Source organism: Alternaria infectoria (assembly GCF_024043175.1).
Source record: "Alternaria infectoria strain BMP 0036 chromosome Unknown scaffold_1, whole genome shotgun sequence".
NCBI classification, from domain to species: Eukaryota; Fungi; Ascomycota; class Dothideomycetes; order Pleosporales; family Pleosporaceae; genus Alternaria; species Alternaria infectoria.
In genome coordinates this window covers 849,205-869,626 of record NW_026250690.1, presented here as the reverse complement: position 1 = coordinate 869,626, position 20,422 = coordinate 849,205, and the positions used below count along the sequence as shown (strand labels likewise).

The following is a 20,422-nucleotide window of genomic DNA, read 5'->3' as shown; positions in this document are numbered from 1 at the left end:
TCGCTCACTGAGAAAACATGCTTCTGATCTCCGCATCCTCCTCCTCCATCTCCGCCAGTTTCTTCCCTGGCAATCTGACAGCGCGATCAAGCGCAACAGGCAAACCCCTGTGCCTACCCCTCAACATAACCAAGATCATAACAATCTTGCTTCCTGTGTACATGCCACCACTGAAACTGTACGATTGATCCGGCAACCCGATACTGATTCCAATAGTTGTGTATCCGCTCACAATCTCGAATAACATGGTAAATACGCTGTATGTACGCGGGTCTTCGATAGAGTGGTGTGTTTCGATGATCGCGATGAGGAAGAGCGCAAAGGCTATCCACCATACATCGTGCGACAGTTGGCCGCGAACTTGCTGGCTGATGAGGGAAGGAGGTCGAGTTGGCGGGTGCGAGTTGAGGGAATGAATCGACATTCGATTAAAGTCCATAGTCACTGCTCGCTTTAAGGGCGCAGGGGCCGCGGGCACGTTGGCGACACCGACACCCTGAAAGGCTGTCATGCGGTGCTGAAGTTGACGTCCTACAAATGCAGTGCCGCGACGGCCGACTTTGCCGAGAGACTTGATAGGCGCAAGAGACGTTTTCTCGGACTGTGATACCGCGGTGGTCAGAGCAGGCATCGCGGCGTCGACATCGAAGAGTGAGCTGGACGCCGAGTGGAGTTGTTCCGGCTCAGCCTCATCGCCCTCGTATATGCCCAATGAGCGTTCTTCGTACACATTGGTTTTGCGCATAGTGATGATATGAGGGTACGCCGCGGTGTAGAAGACAACGAGCCACAGGACCTGTACGTCAAAGTACATTCCCGAGGGCGAGACGATAGCGTAGCCTCCAGTTGGAATCGAGAAGCCTTCGAAGAGTGCGATGAAGATGCGCTGCCCGAGTGGTATGACTTCTAGCGTCGGGTTCCCAATACTGAGAATCAGAATCAAGATCCAGTCTACTGTCACAAAAGAGCCGAAGGTTGCGATGAACAACCAGGTGTCTCGCGCAGGAAACATACTGGTATACACACGTCGTGGAAACTTGAGGATGAAATCGAAGCCTTCTTTCCATACGCCATACTCTTTGTCTTTGGAGAAGAGATCGAGAAGTGTGGACATGCTCCAGATAAGGAAGCGTACAAACACAGGAAAGGCTGCTGGTCCAGCGAGCGACAGGATCGTTACGATGACGAGGACGTAGTATGAGGACTGGAAGGGTATAAAGCCTGCGTCCAGTAGCGTAAAGCCGGCGTTACTGTACGCAGAAATAGCGAGAAAGATGCCAGCCCACCAAGGATTCTGCGCATTCACAGCGCACGCTTCTCTTTCGTAGACGGACATGTAGGCCCCTAGTGCGATTCCGCCGAAGAACTGCCAGAGTATGAAGTAGGCTGGTACGAACATGGAGAGGAACTTCAGCGCGCGGTACTCAACACCCCCCAGGTACTCTCGCTGATCTGACGATAGGTTGAAGAACTGCCCGTTGCGGCCAATGTTGCGCTTTTGCTCGTTGACGAAGGTCTTCACGTTGAAGCTATCGCCTACTCCAGATTCTTCGGCTAGTGAGCGGCGACGTTTCGACAAGCTCTGGTGACTCTGCACGTTGTAGATTGAATGTCCTGTTGTCGTTGCTGACATGGGTCTTTCATGGGAGACGCGTTCTCGTATGGGATCCAGAAAACCGACATGCTGGGCCAAGCTCCTTTCTCTTGCACCAGGTGATATTGGCGATAATCCGGTTTGCGCTTGGTTTTCCTGGATTGGCGTACTGGGTGGCATATCCTCCACGCATGTTTCCAGCGGCGTGGCCGACTTGGATTCTGCTTTCGGCTTACTTCCCTTCTTGTTCTCTCCAAATGATCCCATAATTGGTAGGCCAAACATAGCTCCTGTCATTCCCACTACAGCCCCAACTTCGCCCTTCCGCGCATTCCGCCTCTCTTTCTCAGCCTCCACAATATCCTCGAACCTCTTCTCAAAGATGTGTTTCCTGAAAGCAACGGTGAAGTAGCTAACCAGTACCTGGCTTCCCATCATCATCAAAACGGCCAATTCCACTTGCTGGAAAGTGGTGAGCTGACTAACGTTCACGGAATTGAGTCCAGCCGCGGTCATGGCCTAAAGATGGGTGTACGAAGTCAGTGTTTCTCTCACATGCAGTTCGTACATAGGCAATTACTTACGCTCATGCACATGAACATGCTGTCCCACCACCCAATGCTTTTGGATGGGTTTGACGCGCCCCAGAAGATGAGTGTACCCAACAGGGTAACACTGATGAAGTAGGCATAGTGAAGCGTAATGAAGTTGACCGGCGGAATGTAAGGCTTCACTGTCTCAACAAGCGTGCGTATCTTAGGATGATTCTCCTCGAGAGCTTTCCATCTTTCTTCAATTCGATCCATCATTGTTCAGCCGTAGTTACAGCAAACAGTTCCAGATGGGGCGATTGTAGATCGTATCGGTTTCGGGTTACCGGAGTAGCATGTCGCGCAAGTTGTTGAGAAACCGCGATTAATTGTTCGGGAGCGTCGCACAAGAGTCGCGGTGTGTAAATCAAGATTTAGAACAGGAAGGTTCGTTTGATCAACGCGCAATAGACACTCAAAGACAGAATAGAAGTTTGTTAGAAAGTTGAAGAAAGGAATGTGAAGTGACGTTTTGGCTGATTGCGCGTGTGCTGGCGAGTACGCGCCCAAATATAGCGATAGGGGATAAAACAGGGTCTAGGGTGGCGCGGACACGCCGGGAGAGGAAGGGCCGACCCTGCAGACCAACGAAACACCACGATAACGTTCATCCACATCGTCTTCATGCACTTCACCGCTTCTCCCGACTTCTACCAGATCTTTGTTTCTCTTGTGTTCGCACGACATGCTTAGAGCTACCCATGATACACCTGCCTTTTTCTTATCTTCTATTGGATGTCTCCGGCAACAGTGTTCGTGGCCGTGCTTCTGAGCTTCGCGATGGCTGTTGCAATCGAGTGGGCTACTTAGTGTGTCATAGACATACAGGCCTTGCGTATCCACATTCACGTGCTCAACGGGTACGGCTGAAGAACAAGTTGAGGCTGTAGTCGGGTTCACGCGACAGGTGCGAAAGGTAGAAAAGTAAGAGTGTGGATCTTTGGTCGATAGCCTCATGCTACGACCGCTACGGTGGAGCGCACACACGCAGAAATACAAGTTGGTCATCAATGACTTTGGTATACCAGGAGTTGGGTAGGCCTCCTTACCAACAACGTCAACTCCATTGGCCCAATGTGCATCTGTACCATGCGAGTTTCTCTGGACAACCAAGTCATGGTCCTGGTTTCTTTCAGCTCAAGGCATATTGGTCAAACAAGAAGCAAACGTTTGAAATGTATGCATGGTTATATGGTAGCTTTAACTTGGTAGCGAAGCTGAATATTCTTGCAATTTCTTGATATACAAGGGTTTCGTAGTCTTCTCTTGCTTCACCAAAATCTCCACAGACACGCACATTCCAACATACTAAGTCTCTATAGCTCAATACTAAGAGAGTTCAGTTGCTGTTACGCTCGTCAACACAAAACACATACTTCGTCACCATTCACCGCGTTCCCAACCATCCAATCTCACCAACCAACGAAACAAAATGGGAGAGATACATCCAGACTCTTCTCAGCCACTGCACACCCGCACGCTACAGCATTTCAAGATCATCGAAGATCTAACCACGACCCTGCACGAAGATATACAGCGACAATACCAGTACCACAATGTTATGTACGGAAGTCTAGAACACGAGTACCTATTCCAAGCAATGCTGGCATGCGATCAAGAGATGAAGAATCTCGTCACCGAGTACGAGAAAAAAGTCCAAGATCACGCATGTGGAGAAAGAGCAATTGGGCTATGGGCCGGTACTGGCGAAAGAATCAGGCAAGCCGCGCTGTGGAAGGAATTCGAGAAAACGTGGTGCCGGCTGCAAAGTCCTCGTGCACGATACAAGGGTGTTGTAACCCACTTTCAAGAGGAGATTGTTTGGTGGAGGGGACATTCGGATGAAGTTTTGACACCTTCAGTCGTTCGTTACAATTCGGTGCCGTCGCCGCGTTCCTTGGCTGAGGAGCTTGATGCTACGGATCTGAATGAACACGATAGGGAGCTGGCTGAGAGCTGGCGGGGAGGCATGGGTATCGCGAATGAGGATGAGGCGGCTGTTGATGGCATTGTTGGTTCAGTGGAGGGTGATGGTGAAAGCAGCACCGCATCAACCGAGAGCAATGACGACTTTTCACCAAGCCTGGAACTGGTTCCACATTGCGATGATGGGAATGGTGAAGAACACGCAGTGCTGCTTCCTAACGATCCAAGCGCTGATACACTATTCATCGGGGCGACGCGTGAATGCATGACCGGGGACGGTGGCTACTCTGGTGTGGTATTCGATTGAATTTGTTCATACCAGCTTTGTTGGTGGCCTACGTTTCTTGGTGTACTTCTCAGCGCGGAGTACTTGAGCTTGGGTATTGGAAAGGTTTCGGACTGTCAGCGTTCGATCTAGTTTATTCATTTCCTATCATACATCTGTTACACTCACGTATGCGCGCCTCCGTCATGTGAGCTTGAACAGCTTCCCGCCTACACCATCCCACTCTTCATCCCACCGATGTTCGCTCTCCTTGAGTGCGCCCTCCTTCAGCGTCTCTCTCAGTCTTGTATCGTTGCCGAAGAAAGTAGCCAGATGCAAGGCCAGCTCCTCAGAGCTTTGGAAGCCAAGACCGTTCACACCTTGCTTGACGAGTTCGGGCCAGGCTTCAAATTTTCCCCAACCCACGACTGGTAGGCCTGCACCGAACATGTCGACCACTTTCATTGGCAGGTCAACACCGGAAGACGATGTGTGCAGAGAGACTCCCAGATCAGCGGACGCGAGTAGAAGCGCGTAGTCGGAATGTGTGAGCCATGCTGTTTTGATAACGACGTTCAATAGCTTCTTCTGTTGATTGAGCTCCCGAGTCTTCGAAAGGTAATACTCCTTCTGAGGGCCTTTTCCAGTGATAATGGCAAGAATCTTTGGCAGATAGGTCTTAGATGTACACTCTGCAGAATAAGCTACGAGAGCGTCAAGGAGAAGTGAGAAGTCCTCGTCGGCAGTCCAGGACGTGGCGCTGACGATGAGCTTCCATGGCGTCTTCGAAGTTGCAGAAAGATCTGAGGCGTACTCGGCTGTTTCTGGTAGTCGTGCTAGAAACTTCTCTCGATCTCGTCGTTCGATCGGCTGGAAGATAGAGGCTGGGCGATCGTGCAGTGCTTCTGCTGTCACGCCGTAGTCGTTTTTGAGCACGCGGGCCATGGCGTTAGTCACCGTGAAATGATGTGATGCAGCCTTTGCGAAGATCTTCTCGTACTTCTCAGAGATCTTCACAAGAGGGTGGTTGTCGCCAAGTTTCATAGCAAGAATCGTATACCCGAAATTGTGCCAGTCAATGACAAGATCAGTACGTCGCAAGAAGCATACCAGGCTTGCTACAGCGAGAGTTGGTATCGACGGTGGGTTTTGCACGAGCGTCCATCTTGCGGGCTTAGAGCGGTAACCAAGCGCACGATACAACGACCATATCTGCCAAAGGACTTTGAGAGGTGCTAGCACTGGAAAGAGAAGTTTGCTGCTCGAACGCAGGAAGCTCGGCGCTGGTGAGAGTGGGATGATCTCGATCAGAGGATTTGATACGATCTCAGGAAGAATATCGGACTCTTCGTGGGTTTAGCCGCTTGCTGCATCTCGAAGATGAATCCTACTAACCTTGATAGCCGATGAGGAACACTTTTCCACCGTGTTTGGCGATACTGAGAGCGTGGTATTGCATACGTGGCGACCGTCCAATGTCTCCCAATACTACCACCTGAACCGAGCGGCCCTGCTTCCATAGCATCGGCTCTTTCCCGTCTTTCATCTTCATCTTGATCTCCTTTCCATCCTCGCCCACAAACCGAAGTGGCTTATCCTTGTACGGATCATACTGACTGGGCAGCGTCAATAGCAGCGCAGTGAACAGCGTCGACAACGTCACAACGACGCCTAGTATGATAGAGAATAGGCTGCCGTCCTTGTCGGGCGAGATGTATTCGTCGAACATTTTTGGTGTTGTGTTAGTGCTGTCCAATTGCAAGGCGGTGGCAGCCGCCGCGTGCGTCAACGCCAAGGGCTAGCCACGAGATGCGGAGATCTGAGCCGGGGTAGGACCGAAAGGGGAAGGCGCTCAATGCCAGTCATGTCAATCTGTAAGACCCCTGAAACTTATTGATAGTGCAGCAACGCGCGCCGCTATCGAAACACCAAGACGCCAAAGCGCTGCGTAGCCTCATTGCAGCACACTCACGCTTGCTGGCTGCGATCCACGTTGCTTTTTCCCCTCCAACACCGCCATCTCAAGGCAATTGAGCACCGTTCCATCGCGCATCGCGAGCCCCACTCGGCCAATTACCTTCACCGAGTCAAGACGACCCCATAGCGGGCGGACGAACGTGGCGTTGCGAATGGCGTCGACGTATGCGCTGCCTATCGCGCCCACTTCGCACACACACAGCCATGGCCGCTCGTCGTCACAATACACACCGGATCCCTCGTCGTACGCGAATGGCACCGTGAACGCTTCATCGCCCGCCAAAGACCACGGCCATCGACACACGCGCTCTGATATGAACGGCAACGGGCATCTGCACGGCGCTGTGCGCTCGCCGTATGCCGAGTACAACAGCCCTGCGCATGAGCATGAGCACGGGCATGAGAGGTCGGGCTCCAACGATTCCACCTACACGCTGAAACCGTTCTCGAATGGGAGACCGAAAGGACGGGCGCGGGGTGAATCGGATCTGGGTCGCTCACCGGCCAGGAAGACACCTGTCGTTGAGAAGTATGGCTTCTCACCGGTATCACCTATACAGGAGTCTCCAGCGCATGTGCCGCCTCCTCCTGTTTCTTCGTAAGAACCGCCTGCGACGATCAAGAGAACCACAACTAACACACTGTCTAGATCCTGGCTAGAACTGCCCGAAGCCCTTACCGCGCTCTTAATACCTCTCCCGTACCTTTTCGCCGCATTAGCATACCCCAGCGGCGTCAGACCGCCTTCCGAGCTACCGTCGAGTCTATCAGAAGCCGTGTCAGAGAAATCACCCGAACTCGAATACGCGACCGCAACAAGTGGCTTCCCATTACTGCATGCGCTCGCTCTCTCGTCTGGCACGCTGCTGCTGGTCGGTGTAATAGCCAAAGTCAACTCCAGTCTACAGCCACTCGACAGGCGGAAGGAGGAGAAGGGCACTTTCAATATCAGCAATGCGCCGAAACGCATGGCAAGCAACATACTCGGCGTCCTACTGCCGTTCTACGCATCTCTACACATAGGAGGAGCGAAGACAGCCTTAGCCATGTTGGTAGCAGTCGCTGCAGGCATTGGTGCCCTAGACCAGAAACCAGGGAAACACACACCTTGGGACGATATTCGACGAACATTGAGGACCAGGAAGGTGACCTGCGGGGCTCTTCTCATGAGCATGTCGGCTGACATATTCACCTCTGGCAACGTCACAGGCAGCTTGGTCGGCTATTTGGCCCTTCTAGTATCGCTGCTCCTTGTCCCTCCGCCTCTTCCCACAGCAGGCTGGTCATTGATGACCGGACCAAAGAGTCAGGACTCATACATGACTCAAAAGCCATCTCGCGCATCGCTGCCCAAGCCCTCTTCATTATTAGTGAACAGTACCGAGAATCAGCTACTCACCATTGCTTCCGGCCTTGTACTCACTGTCACAACTATTTTGTATTCACTTGTTTCTTCTGCCACGCCCTCTTTATCGCATCACACCCTGGGCTTCTCAACTTTATCGGTTGCATCCACTACGGCGCTCATTTTCCTGTCAATTCCCGCATCATTACGGAGTCAAAAGCAGGTTGGATTGAGACTGAGCGGCATTCTCATCTTCGCCCTGAGCTTCTTGGAACACCAGGCTCTTAGTCATTTCAACATCGCGTTCCCTTGGGTTTGCGCTATGCTAATTGCGGCGGTCGCCGTCGACACTCGTTCTTCGGTACCCCATTCGCACGAACATGGACATGCAGGACACAAGCATTCGCATGGTCATGACCACGGCCATAATCACGATCATCATCTTCATGGAAACCATTCTAGGATCTCGGCATTCCTCATCGCGCGCGCGACTCCAGGCTCGATTGTGCATAGCGTGCTGATTGAGCGGGATTCGCGACGCATTGCGTACTTTGGCGTGTATGTTCACTTCTTTCTACTCAGCAGATTCTGCACTCCAAATTGGCCTAACTAACTTTTACAGACTTAACCTTTCCTTCATGATGGTTCAGTTCTTCTACGGCTTCGTCAGTGGATCCTTGGGGCTGCTCACGGATAGTATCCACATGCTCTTCGACTGCGCTGGTCTCGCCGTGGGACTTGCAGCAGCAGTGATGAGCAAGTGGCGCCCCAACGCCCGCTTCCCATACGGCTATGGCAAGGTCGATACGTTGTCTGGCTTTGCAAACGGCGTCTTCCTTCTGTAAGTCACCTAATGCATGCTACATGTATGTGCTAATCGAAGCAGGTTGGTTAGCTTAGAGATCATCTTCGATGCCTTTGAACGCCTCTGGGAAGGCCACGAACTCCAGCGCCTCAACGAGCTTTTGATTGTCAGCATTCTTGGTTTCATCGTTAATATCGTGGGCCTTGTAGCCTTTGGCCATGCGCACCACGGCCATGGACACGATCATGATCACGGACATGAGGGACATGACCATGGACATGGCCACTCCCACGACAACGAAAATATGCAGGGAATCTTTCTGCATATTCTCGCCGACGCGCTTGGCTCTGTTGCAGTCATTATATCTACTCTTCTTACAAAGTACTATGGTTGGTCTGGATGGGATCCGATAGCGTCCTGCATCATTGCAATCCTAATCTTCTTGTCAGCGATCCCGCTGGTCAAGTCGAGTGGCGCAAGACTCATGCTGAGTATGCCCAACGACCTCGAGTATAGCATTAGAAATACCTTAGGCGAACTGGGTACGTTGAGAGGCGTTGTCGGATACGCGGTACCAAAGTTCTGGCTTGAAGACGAAGGTGCTGCGCACGCGGAAGCACACGCAAAGGAGGATCATGATTGTGGAGGCGGCCATAAGCACGATGACCATCCGCACGATCATCATGAACATGATCACTCCCATTCACACGATCACGGCCACTCTCACTCGCATTCTCACGACCACGCACACTCTCACGATCACGGCCATGATCACGGACATGCGCATTCACACTCGCATGATCATCACGACCACGACCACGATCATAGCCACGCATCAAAGCAACGCCGCATTCTCGGCGTGATTCACATCATTGCCAACCGCATGGCAGACCCAGAAGACGTGCGTGAGCGCTCATACCAGTTCCTGAAGGACCGGGGTATGGATGTAGTAATACATGTCGAGAGAGAAGGCGAGGGACGGTGCTGGTGTGGAGGTGGAAGTGAATACAAGGTCAACTAAGCATCCGTTGAGGTGCTACAGCCTTTTTTTTTTTCCACAGTTTAGCTAATGCATGCATGGTATGGTAGCAGGTAGGAGGATGTATTGTAGGAGAGTTGGATAAGGCCTGTATATCAGGATATAGACATGATGATCTTTGGATCATTAATGCGTTTCTGTGTTGATGGAACACTCATGGAACTAGTAGAACACAATGCTTCGGTGCTTCGACGGTATTCCATCGATGCAGGCCTAGATCCCATGCAGAATTTTCTTGGACTTCCTATGACGAACAAATTCCTTCAACTGCAAGGTGCCAGTTTGTACTTGGGAAGTTGGGACCATTTTGATTGAATTATCTCGGCTCGAAAACATTCAACGTTGGGCTTGGGTCGATGCTCAGGTGTATCGCGAAGCCGCTTAGTCACGCAAGTCAAGATAATGCTGACAAGGTACAGCGCGTCGCGAGCTTGAGCAGAGAACGCGACTCATGGACTTTACGCCCGTTCATACTTGTCCGACGAATTTGAAGATTTCATCACTTACCAATCATGTCAATGCGCACGCGTGCGCAATGTCAGTATTACGAGGACGACGTCATGGATGCTTCCTAAGCAATAGCTTGGGAAGAAATAGCTCTCCACATGCATTGGCCGCATATAACCCCTCCATAACGCGCTGAAGTTACCCCTCTTCATGTCATTACTACGACCCTCCATCTCCTCACAACTCCGACAATTCACACGTCTCCTCGCCCAAACGCGCAAACCTCTCCGATCGCACTTCCACAGCTCACAACCGCTACTTCGCATACTTCCCGAAATGGCTGACGGCGAACCCACCGGACTCAAGGCGGACAAGGGCATCGAGCTGCTCACCTTCGGCACACCCAATGGATGGAAGGCTAGCATTCTGCTCGAGGAGCTCAAGGAAGCCTACGGAAAGGACTACACATGGCAGAGCATCAACATCTCGAAGAACACACAGAAGGAGCCCTGGTTCACCAAGCTCGGTCCCAATGGACGCATCCCGTAAGCAATGCCACCCTACGAACTTCTCGTGAGACGCGTACTGACCTTGGATACCAACAAACAGTGTAATCGTCGACCACGACCAGGGCGGCTTCGCTGTCCAAGAAGGTCTCTCAATCCTCACGTACCTCACGCGCCACTACGACCCCGAACACAAGTTCAGCTTCAGCGACCCTCTCGACGTCTCGCGCGCAGAACAATGGATGGCATGGCAACATGGCGGCCTTGGCCCTATGCAAGGCCAGGCCAACCACTTCAACCGCTTCGCCAAGGAACGCATTCCCTATGCCATGCAGCGTTACACAGGCGAGACCGAACGTCTGGTCGGCATCCTCGACTCGCACCTCGCCAACACCGACTATCTTGTAGGCAACAAGTTCAGCATCGCCGACATTGCCAGCTTTGGATGGGCCCACATGCTCCGCTTCTCCGGTATTGACCTCGATTCATTCCTGAACGTGAAGAAGTGGTTGGAGCGCATACAGGCACGGCCTGCAGTCCAGCGCGGCTTGGATATCCCGAGCAAGAGCGGCTTTGGAAACGACACGTACTTGCAGAAGTTGAAGGATGACAAGGAGTTTGCGGAGAAGGAGAACAAGCTCATGGAGCAGATCAAGGCCGCTAAGGAGCAATATGGCTACAAGTACTCCAGTCCTTAGACATTTTTATGTCTTTGGTATGCTGGATAACTGTACGTGAGCGTAGTACAAACCGTGGGTGATTAATACCCCGCGAATAAAACAATATTACTCTTCATACATATACCGCTTGTGCCATCACAGAGACGTCTTGAAATACATCTCTTCCAGGCGCTGAAACTGTCAACCTATCACACAGTCCAATGTTGCTTGTCGCACGCCATTTCCTGCGACAGCAAAGTTACCTCGGACTTCACGGTAAGTTTCATGATGCAGAGGCTGGAGTATTGCCAGCGAATCACATTGTGAAACATCCCTGCTCTGAATGCAACGCTACTCGAGGTCCACTACGTCAGCGTCGGCACCTCAAACAGGGTCACCAGAACCACACGTTCACAACGCGCTGGACGTGTGGTCAGGCGCCAACGCATGGGTTGACGCTTTCGATGCCACGAAGCACTTCACGGTCTGATTTAAAAGAGAGGCGATGGAGAGGCGAATCATGCGTCTCCAGCGTTGCATCTTGTTCTTCCCACGTCTCATTCTCATCACCGCCGGCTTTGACAGTCGCGGGACAGTCCCTTCGTACTTCCATTCTATCGCGTCTTGCCTATCTATCGTTCCAGTAGCGTCTATACCCCTTTTATCGTATATCTTCCAAATAGCCTTGCTGTCACACCTTCTCTTTGCCGATCCTTCCCAATTCGCACCGAAAGAGCGCGTGCACAAATTTAATTAATCCCTGGAAGCCACATCCCACCCCAGGATCAACCCCCGACGTCATCGCGCTTGGAAGGAAGAGGGAACGGTGACATTGTCAAGACCCTGAAGTTCCCAGGGTCCAAAAGAAACCTTGTGTGCCAACGAGGTTTAGCACGCCCAAGTTACAGCGCAGCGGTGTTGTTTCGGTCACAGTACGAGAGACGACTTTTGTCTAATCACTGCGGCTCACAACTATTTCTTCTTCCCCGCTCTATCCATTGCGACTACTCCAACGACCGAGATCCTCTGCGAACCACCGAAAGACGAAGAGAGACATCCGCGCACGACGTTTAAATCAACAAACTCTACAAAGTCGCGCATCGCATCTACAATAGGTAAGACATTGTCTACCTGTCTCACACCACACACACATATAGACCAATTCCTCGAGCTCAGCTAACGCAAAAATGCTAAGTGTCCTTGCAGCCATGGGCTTCAAGTTCCTCTCGCGTAGCACTCTCCGGGGCGAGAAAGCCACCCTAGGAACCTCGCTCGGCGCGTCCCTCACCCCAACAACCATCCTGCGCCTCGTCCTGCGCTTCTCCCAATTCGTTATGGGCCTCACTGTCATCGGACTCTACGCCGTGGACCTGGACAACGCGCGCAAGCAAGGGAAATACGTCGACTCGAAATGGGTATGGGCTGTTGTGTGCGGCACACTTGGTGCGCTTTGCTCCCTCCTCGCCATGGTACCGCTCATCAAGGCGTGGTTCTTCTTCGCCGTTGATGCGCTGGTCTTCCTGTGCTATCTCGTTGCGTTTGGCATCTTCGGCAAGATGTTCATCGGTGAGAACCCAGAGGGGAACAAGGGTATCACCAGGATGAAGAACGGGGTGTGGGTGCTTTTGACCAACATGCTGCTTTGGTTTATTTCTGCGGTCATTGGCGGTATCATGTTCTGGAAACACTTCAAGGCAAGGACTACGCATACTGGACGTGGCGCTATGCACGTCTAAAGCCCCCCTCCTATCCTACCCTTCATGTGAGGGACTGGAATTGAGAGGTGTGCTGACAAGATGTACTTCCTGCAGAGGTTCCGGATCAGCTTTGAATTCGACAACGGACACGGCGACGATGCGTCCTGGCTTCATGCGCCCAAGACGGTTGCTTAGGGGCCACAATCGTCAACATCAAGAGCTTGTTCCAGCGTGGACAGTACAACCGAGTCTCACAGTCTAGCCGTGTCAGATGAAACCCGTCCTCCGTCGCTCGTACAGTCACCACACCCTCCAACGCACTACTCCAGAAGTTTTCTTCCTCTTCCCACGATTCCTTGCACTGCCTGTTGCCAACACCAGCACCATCTCTCTCGAAACCAGCGTTGTATTTCTGCGCCACTACCAAATGTATCTACACCCACGCCCCCACCCACGTATCGCACGAACCCCACCACCACTGCATGTTCCACAGCGTCCACGAGTAATGAGGAAAGAGTTGTTGGAGATGACACAGACGAGGTCTCTGCGAGCTCTTTTCATACTTGGCTTTCTCATTTCCCTGATCATTCGATACCCTTTGTTTTTCGCGAAGCGTTGTCTTGAGTAATGCGTTTGTTTTGTTAGCAGTATTACTGGTAATATCATTGAACAATCTCATGAAATGACTCTACCACGCTATGTATCCATGCTTTGACCCATGATCGCCCAGATATGACAGTGCAGGACTATTTGTATGCTTGAAAGCTAGAAATGCGAGATGGCCGAAATGAGATACATTGTATATGTGTTGAGGACCTTTTCAAGTTCCTGGTTTCACACGAGCACACCTCATGGACTAAGGAACGATGATGTGTCACAGGGCGACCGTGTGATCGTGTGGCCAATGACTGAGCGGTGAATAAAACATGATCGAAGTCAGAGTGCGATAATCATTCTTGGAAAGACATCACCAAAAGGTACGTGAAGCGCAGCAGCAGCGATGAGGGGCGAGAGACTGGAGCTTCAGCTGGGTGCAGAAGTCCACACAAATGTCTCCCATTATCATCATCACACATTGGCATGGCAAAAAGTTTGTAAAGTTAAAGGTTTTATTGGTATCTCATATCCATAATCATGGTGCTATCGTGAACCAGGCGAGAGTCGCAGTGCTCATCGCTCAAACCATAGTGGTATCGTTCTGAACCTTGTGATTGTTAGAAAGATGTCAGAGAAGGACGGATGTAGACCACATACCGAAGTGAAATGTCGAACCGGTGCTCAAGTACTGAGTACTTAGATGGAGCGCTTGTTGGCCTCAGCGGAGCCCTCGTGCTTCTCCTGGTTCATCTTGTCGGAAGCAGCGTTCAGGGCACCGGAGGCACGGTCGGTGAGGGAGTCCTGGCCAGGGACGTTGCCCTTAGCCTGCTGCTTGTTGGCCTCCTTGTTGGCCTCAGCGGTCTGGCCCTGGACGGTCTCGGCGACGTAGTTGGCGGCGTTCTTGACAGAGTTGACGGCCTGGCCGACGATGCCCTCGTTGGGAGTGTTGGCGTTGGGAGCAGACATTTTGAAGTGTTTGGGGTTTGAAGGGTTTGGTTTGGAAGAAGTGGTAGTGTAGATGAGGTGATGAAGGCTTGTTGTGTGATGGAGGAAGCAAAGGGGAGACGGGTGAGGGTATTTATGTAGAGCAAGAGGGGTAGGTGAGGGAGGCTAGTGAGGGGCTGAGGGCTGAGCGCTAGGCTCCAACAGAGTGCAAACAAACATACGTCACTGTTTCCGGTGGTGAGTGACGTCACACAGGAGGGCCCATGGAAGGAGGGCCAGACCACGCAAGCGCGATGGGGTACCCGCAGCCACGAACCATCACATGCAATGCACAAACCCACGCAAGAGAGTGGCACTTTTTGAAAATATCGCTGTCGATCGTGGATTATCATGCAAATCGCGTCATGGGCGAATGGACAATCATCTGGCATTCGCTGCGTGCCTGAATGATGCCCCTCTATTGCCCCGCCGGTGACGTCAGATCGTGTACCGCGGCTTGCTTCAAGACAGCAGCCCAACAAAGCACGCAAACGCTTGCCGCAAAGAAGCCACACTTAAGCTGTCACGCGCTCCTGTTTCAGCCCGAGGATAGGCGGCAGCCGCACGAATGCAGGGCCAGCTGAGATCCGAGGGGGTCGGTTCCGGAAGGTGCTTGTTCCCGAGGAGTCTACTCCGCTGGCGGTGCTGCATACTGTGGCCTGGAAGCAGACATGTTGCGATGTACTGACAGCCAACACGTCATACGTAGTCCTCATCGAGATGTCTCCACCCGGATCCAGTGACCTGGCAGATCCGCCAAGTGGGGGTAGCTGTAAGGACAGATCTTCTTCCCGTGCCTTGCTTGACTACATGTTGTGGACACATGCTACGTCTGCGTACGAGACATCCAGCACCCACCAGCAAACATGCAAAGACAATCGCAGATACGGGCACACAAGCGTCATGGATTCAACCGTATGAAAAAGGGGATTAATTGCCGCTGTGAGCGGATGATCTAATACCTCTATGGTACCAAAAATCTAAACCGAGAAACTTGGAACGAGCGATGCGAAGGGAATCGTGACAGCGCCTGTACCAGCAAGCCCACTGCCACTCGTGCAGTCGTCCGTCGTTGGGTATCGTAACTTAAAGGATGGTACAATGCGGTCGGTGTCCCCGGCGCTTAGGCCTTCCAGTATGCGTCCGCGACCTTGGGCCAGGTCTCGGTGAATCGGGTGGGGCCATGCGCTGCCGTTCCTGTTGATCTTTGCGGATGATTTGCCTGCAGAGGTCGACAAAGGCTTCATCCACATTGGCTCTTCTCCGAGCACTGGTTTCAAAGTACGGTATGTTCCACTCACGGGAAATTGCAAAGGCGCGTGGGCGTGGCACTGCTCGGTCTTCTTCTAGATCTGACTTGTTGCCGATGAGGACCATGGGAACGTTGCTATCTTCCTTTATTCGTCGTATTTGCTCCCGAAGCTCTGCCAGTTCCCAGAACGACGATGCCGATGTTATGCTGAAGACGAGAAGGAACCCTTGACCGGTTTTCATATACAGTTCCCTATGGGGGTGTAAGTCGTGAGCTGGCATGGGACTCGAATGGTGTATTACCTCATAGCAGCTACTTTTGGTTAGTCATGGGTCGCGTGTGCATGGGCGGCTGTAGATACTCACTGAACTGTTCGGTGCCTGCAGTGTCCAGGATCTCCAGAATGACATGACGGCCCTTCAGCGGGTCAGCAACAGGGTAGTGCAGGAGGGTCGAAGCACACTCACGTCAACATCAAGCACCTTTCGGTATGAATCTTCAATGGTAGGATCGTAACTCTCTATCCATACATTCTGCACGAATTGCGCTGTGGACAAGTCAGCGCTGCTGTGGTGTTGGCGAGTACTCGAGGCGGTAACCTTACCTGTTAGGCAGCTCTTCCCGACTCCACCTAAGGCGCCACTCTCGTCAGTTGTGACCTAGTTGCTGACGGTGTCTAACTAGCTTACCAGAACCTAGGACGACTATGTGGTACTCCCGTTGCGACATGCTTCAGATTTGCGTGGGCAGCTTGCAGCGAGGCCAGGAGGTTATTGACGAGAAGTGCTCCTCGCCTCCTGTGGCGGTGGGTGCCACAGAGGGATGAGCGGCTCAAAGCCGCCGCCGTCTAGTAAAGGCTAAGGAAGTCGACTCGTCGTGCTGCCTGGACACTGCGTCGGTCTGTACCAGAGGGCTGAATCGGCGGTGCGCGTCGTACTGCGCTCTGGGCCAACCACACTCGTCAGCGCATCGATTTCCAAACCAAGCCACGTCCAATCAGACAAAAGCAGCCTCGAATGCAGCAGGCGACGAGCCACAGAGGCAAAGCGACTGCATGCATGCGCGGGGCAAGTTTGTGTAACGCACCTGTTTGACGCGCCGAGGTTGGGGGCTGGGGAAGATTTTTCCGTCACGTGAAGGTCGAGGTGGGAGAAGGGAACGGCGTCGCGATAATCAGGGAGCAAGCAGCGACAAAGAGGTAGCGAAGAAAGGCACATGCATGCAGTAGACTTGGTAGGGCTTAGCAGGAGATATGCCAGGTGTTCGGCTCTGGGGTGCAGCCCGTACAGCCCGTAATTATGCCAAAAAACAAAGCGCCGAGATGCTGCGAGAGAGAGGGAGACGAGGTCGTCGCGGCCAGTCGCGAAACAAAGCCAGGGCGCCGGGACAAGCTCCAATCTATGATAGCGTGGCCCTCTGGTCGAGTCGTGCACAAGAAGGGTTCGCAAGGCTGTCGAGCAAGCATCCTGTCGACGTAATAATCGCCCATGGAGAGCCTCCCGCTTCCCCGACGCCGCCTGAACTGAGTCGTGAAGAGCCTGGGCTGGCGGTTGGGGTTATAAGGAGCAGGGCACCCAATAAGGGTCCCGTGATCTGGAGCAGGCCGGGCACGTGCGCCCTGGCACTGCAGACGTGTGAGGGAAGCCGACACAGGGCGCATGGGAGCCGAACGACGACGACGCCGACGACAAGCTCCAATTCCACCCGACCATGCGTTTTAGTGCTGCTGTCGCCATCGCAGCATGTCTCGCGCCGGCTGCGGCCATCTTCGAGGACGATGCCTTCCACATTGATTTCCACTATGCCCTGCTAGGCCTTCCTGCCCCAGAGGCCACCTTCTTCCAGAAGCCCTATGCGGGCTCCAAGGCATCGCTCCTGTACTCGATATCGCAGAACCAGACCATCGGCGCCATCAACCCCAAGGATGGCGCCCTCGTCTGGCGGCAGCACCTGGCCTCGCAGCCCGGCCACCGCGGACATTTGCGTTCAGGCAACGAGCAGGACACGGTAATCAGCGCTGTCGGAGACCGCGTCACGTCGTGGAGCGCGTCTGACGGCCGTCTCGTGTGGGACACCAGCCTCGGTGGGGCTGCAGTCGAGGATCTGGAGATACTAGAGCAGGAAGATGGCATGACCATAAGCGCGGCCAAAGACGCCATTGTCCTTGCTACCGATGGCAGCAACAGTGTCAAGAGGCTTGACGGCAAGACCGGACGCGTCAAGTGGACATACGAGGACACGAGGTGGCTACATCAATCAATGGCAATGTGATAGACACTGACAGGCCGCAGCGGAGACACGCCTTTCCAGGTTTCGACCTCGCCGACAACCATCTACTACATCGCCCTCCACACGCCCATGCTCGGAGGCTCCAAGCTCCGAGTCACGTCTCTCAATCCCATCACAGGAAAGAAGCTCGACCAGTACACCCTCAACTCGGACACTGAGATCTCCTCGCGCGACCGTATCCTCTTCGCCGGAGCCAACACGGCTGCCCCACTATTGGCTTGGACCGACAAGGCGAACAAGGTGCTCAAAGTCAACATAATCGGAACCAAGGCTGTGTCGACCTTCAACACGCCAGGGGACGAAGTCATCGAGAACATCGTTCTCCATGCTCCCAACCACATAAATTCGCTCGCCCACTTCCTCGTCGAGTACCAGACTGCCATCGGCCACTCTGCTGAAGTCTACCACGTCGACCTCAACAAGCAAACCGTTTCTAAAGCCTACAGCCTCCCGGAGCTGAGGACAAAGGGAACTTTCACCACAAGCACCTCTGATGCCAACGTCTACTTCACCAGGGTTACTGAAGACGAGGTCACAGTTTTCTCCTCCGTCTCGCACGGTGTCTTGGGTCGCTGGACTGTCAAAGGCTCTCCGGCACTTGCGGGCGCCTTCCCTGTGCATGGCCAATCTGAAGTTGTTGTGAAGTCGGCGGCCGCCAGCGCTGTGAGGTCGGCTGTTCTGTACTCCAACGGACAGTGGGCACTTCTGCGGAACGATGAAATCGCTTGGACCCGGCCCGAATTCTTGTCTGGCGCAGTCTCCGCAGTCTGGGCCGGTTTGCCCGAACAGGAGGCCCTGGCACAAGCACTTGCCGACGAAAGCCATCGCAACCCTGTCTCCGCTTACATTCACCGTGTGCAGAGGCACCTCCAGGATCTGCAATACTTCCCGGCGTGGGCGCAGAGCATTCCCCAGCGCCTCTTGAGTAGTGTGCTTGGCAAGACAAAGGAGACAACAGTTGACGACATTCAACAAGACACTTTTGGTTTTCACAAGCTTGTTGTCGTCGCCACTAAGGCGGGTCGCCTTGCTGCCCTCGATGTCGGTTCGCGAGGCAAGGTGATGTGGAACGTGGACCTTGGCCAGTTCGCGCCCGACACGAGCTTCCAACGCCCGACTCTCAAGTCTCACAGCGGCTATGTTGAAGTAAAAGACGCCAGCTTCCAGGGGTCAATATTCATCAACTCGACAACTGGTGGCCTCATCAGTTCCGACAAAATCAAGCTTGAGCCTTCGCTAGTTGCTGAGGGGCAAAGCCTTATTTCATTTACCTTGGTCGACGGCACTCTGAAAGGATATCTGGAAAGTCAGCCTGGTTCCGAACCAGTGTGGAGCTTCACACCACCTGTCGAGGAGAAGATTAACAGCTACGTCGCCCGCCCGATCAAGGACCCTGTTGCCTCTATCGGCAAAGTACTAGGTGACAGGAGGGTACTGTACAAGTACCTGAACCCAAACCTCGTCCTAGTTACAACAGTGGTAGAGTCAGCACGATCCGCGTCCGTCTATCTGCTTGATTCTGCATCTGGGCAAGTACTACATACTATGTCACACAACGATGTCGATACCACACGGCCCATTCCAGCCACTATCTCAGAGAACTGGTTCGCGTATGCGCTAACTATCGATGCTGCATCTGGCGCTTCTTCTCGCGGCTACCAGCTCGTCGTCTCCGACCTTTACGAATCCCCCCTTCCCGACGACAGGGGTCCATTGGGTGCTTCGTCTAACTCTTCTACCGTGAAACCTTCGGGTTCGAACGGCGACGCTGCGAAGCCCTATGTACTATCGCAGAGCTATCAAGTACCAGCAGAGATTACACACATGAGTGTCACACAGACTAGGCAGGGCATCACCAGTCGTGAGCTCCTCGTCACTTTACCCGCACTCAACGCTATAGTTGGAATTCCACGCATGGTGATTGATCCTCGCCGACCCGTCGGTCGTGAGCCTACTGCGCAGGAAGCGTCCGAAGGTCTGGTCAAGTACACACCCCTCATCAACTTCGACCCGAAGTGGCACCTTACCCACAAGTACGAAGTCTTGGGTATCGAAGATATTATCACAAGTGAGAGCGGAATTGAGAGTACTAGTCTGGTCTTTGCCTATGGCTTGGATATCTTCGGAACACGAGTTGCACCCAGTTTCTCGTTCGATATCCTGGGCAAGGGCTTCAACAAGATTTCTATGCTTATGACCGTTGTTGGACTGTTTGTCGGAGTCTTGTTCGTTGCCCCTTTGGTGAGTCAACCCTCTCTATACTTTTGTGTGCATTGTTGTGTTACATGGCGTACTAACCAGCACTCCAGGTCAAGCGAAAACAGATCAACACCATGTGGACGACACTATGATCGGCTATCGAACGATACCGTAGGAGTAGCAGTATCGAACCTATTCAGGTCTCGGAGAGACTTGATAGACATGCACGCACGCTTGGTGCTCACACTACA

The 20,422-nt window shown here is 53.0% G+C and overlaps 7 protein-coding genes across 7 annotated transcripts; 4 read left to right on the top strand and 3 right to left on the bottom strand.

Moving 5' to 3' along the window:
• Positions 1–4: 4 nt before the first annotated feature.
• On the bottom strand, positions 5–2,403 carry J4E92_000328 (uncharacterized protein; the record flags this gene model as incomplete). Its single annotated transcript, XM_051491746.1, has 2 exons — positions 5–2,113; positions 2,179–2,403. 2 exons carry the CDS (start codon positions 2,401–2,403, stop codon positions 5–7), a joined length of 2,334 nt encoding a protein of 777 aa, XP_051357258.1.
• Positions 2,404–4,579: 2,176 nt separating this feature from the next.
• J4E92_000327 (uncharacterized protein) lies at positions 4,580–6,104 on the bottom strand (the record flags this gene model as incomplete). The annotated part of the gene is made up of 2 exons (XM_051491745.1): positions 4,580–5,721; positions 5,771–6,104. The coding sequence occupies 2 exons, from the start codon at positions 6,102–6,104 to the stop codon at positions 4,580–4,582; spliced, it is 1,476 nt and encodes a 491-aa protein (XP_051357257.1).
• A 400-nt stretch (positions 6,105–6,504) lies between these two features.
• J4E92_000326 (uncharacterized protein) lies at positions 6,505–9,523 on the top strand (the record flags this gene model as incomplete). Its single annotated transcript, XM_051491744.1, has 4 exons — positions 6,505–6,950; positions 7,002–8,255; positions 8,320–8,538; positions 8,584–9,523. 4 exons carry the CDS (start codon positions 6,505–6,507, stop codon positions 9,521–9,523), a joined length of 2,859 nt encoding a protein of 952 aa, XP_051357256.1.
• Positions 9,524–10,076: 553 nt separating this feature from the next.
• J4E92_000325 (uncharacterized protein) lies at positions 10,077–11,192 on the top strand (the record flags this gene model as incomplete). Its single annotated transcript, XM_051491743.1, has 3 exons — positions 10,077–10,082; positions 10,187–10,533; positions 10,598–11,192. 3 exons carry the CDS (start codon positions 10,077–10,079, stop codon positions 11,190–11,192), a joined length of 948 nt encoding a protein of 315 aa, XP_051357255.1.
• Positions 11,193–12,340: 1,148 nt separating this feature from the next.
• J4E92_000324 (uncharacterized protein) lies at positions 12,341–12,889 on the top strand (the record flags this gene model as incomplete). Its single annotated transcript, XM_051491742.1, has 1 exon — positions 12,341–12,889. The coding sequence occupies one exon, from the start codon at positions 12,341–12,343 to the stop codon at positions 12,887–12,889; it is 549 nt and encodes a 182-aa protein (XP_051357254.1).
• A 1,254-nt stretch (positions 12,890–14,143) lies between these two features.
• On the bottom strand, positions 14,144–14,413 carry J4E92_000323 (uncharacterized protein; the record flags this gene model as incomplete). Its single annotated transcript, XM_051491741.1, has 1 exon — positions 14,144–14,413. One exon carries the CDS (start codon positions 14,411–14,413, stop codon positions 14,144–14,146), a length of 270 nt encoding a protein of 89 aa, XP_051357253.1.
• Positions 14,414–17,393: 2,980 nt separating this feature from the next.
• On the top strand, positions 17,394–20,323 carry J4E92_000322 (uncharacterized protein; the record flags this gene model as incomplete). The annotated part of the gene is made up of 3 exons (XM_051491740.1): positions 17,394–17,926; positions 17,975–20,213; positions 20,282–20,323. 3 exons carry the CDS (start codon positions 17,394–17,396, stop codon positions 20,321–20,323), a joined length of 2,814 nt encoding a protein of 937 aa, XP_051357252.1.
• Between the last annotated feature and the right edge of the window lie 99 nt (positions 20,324–20,422).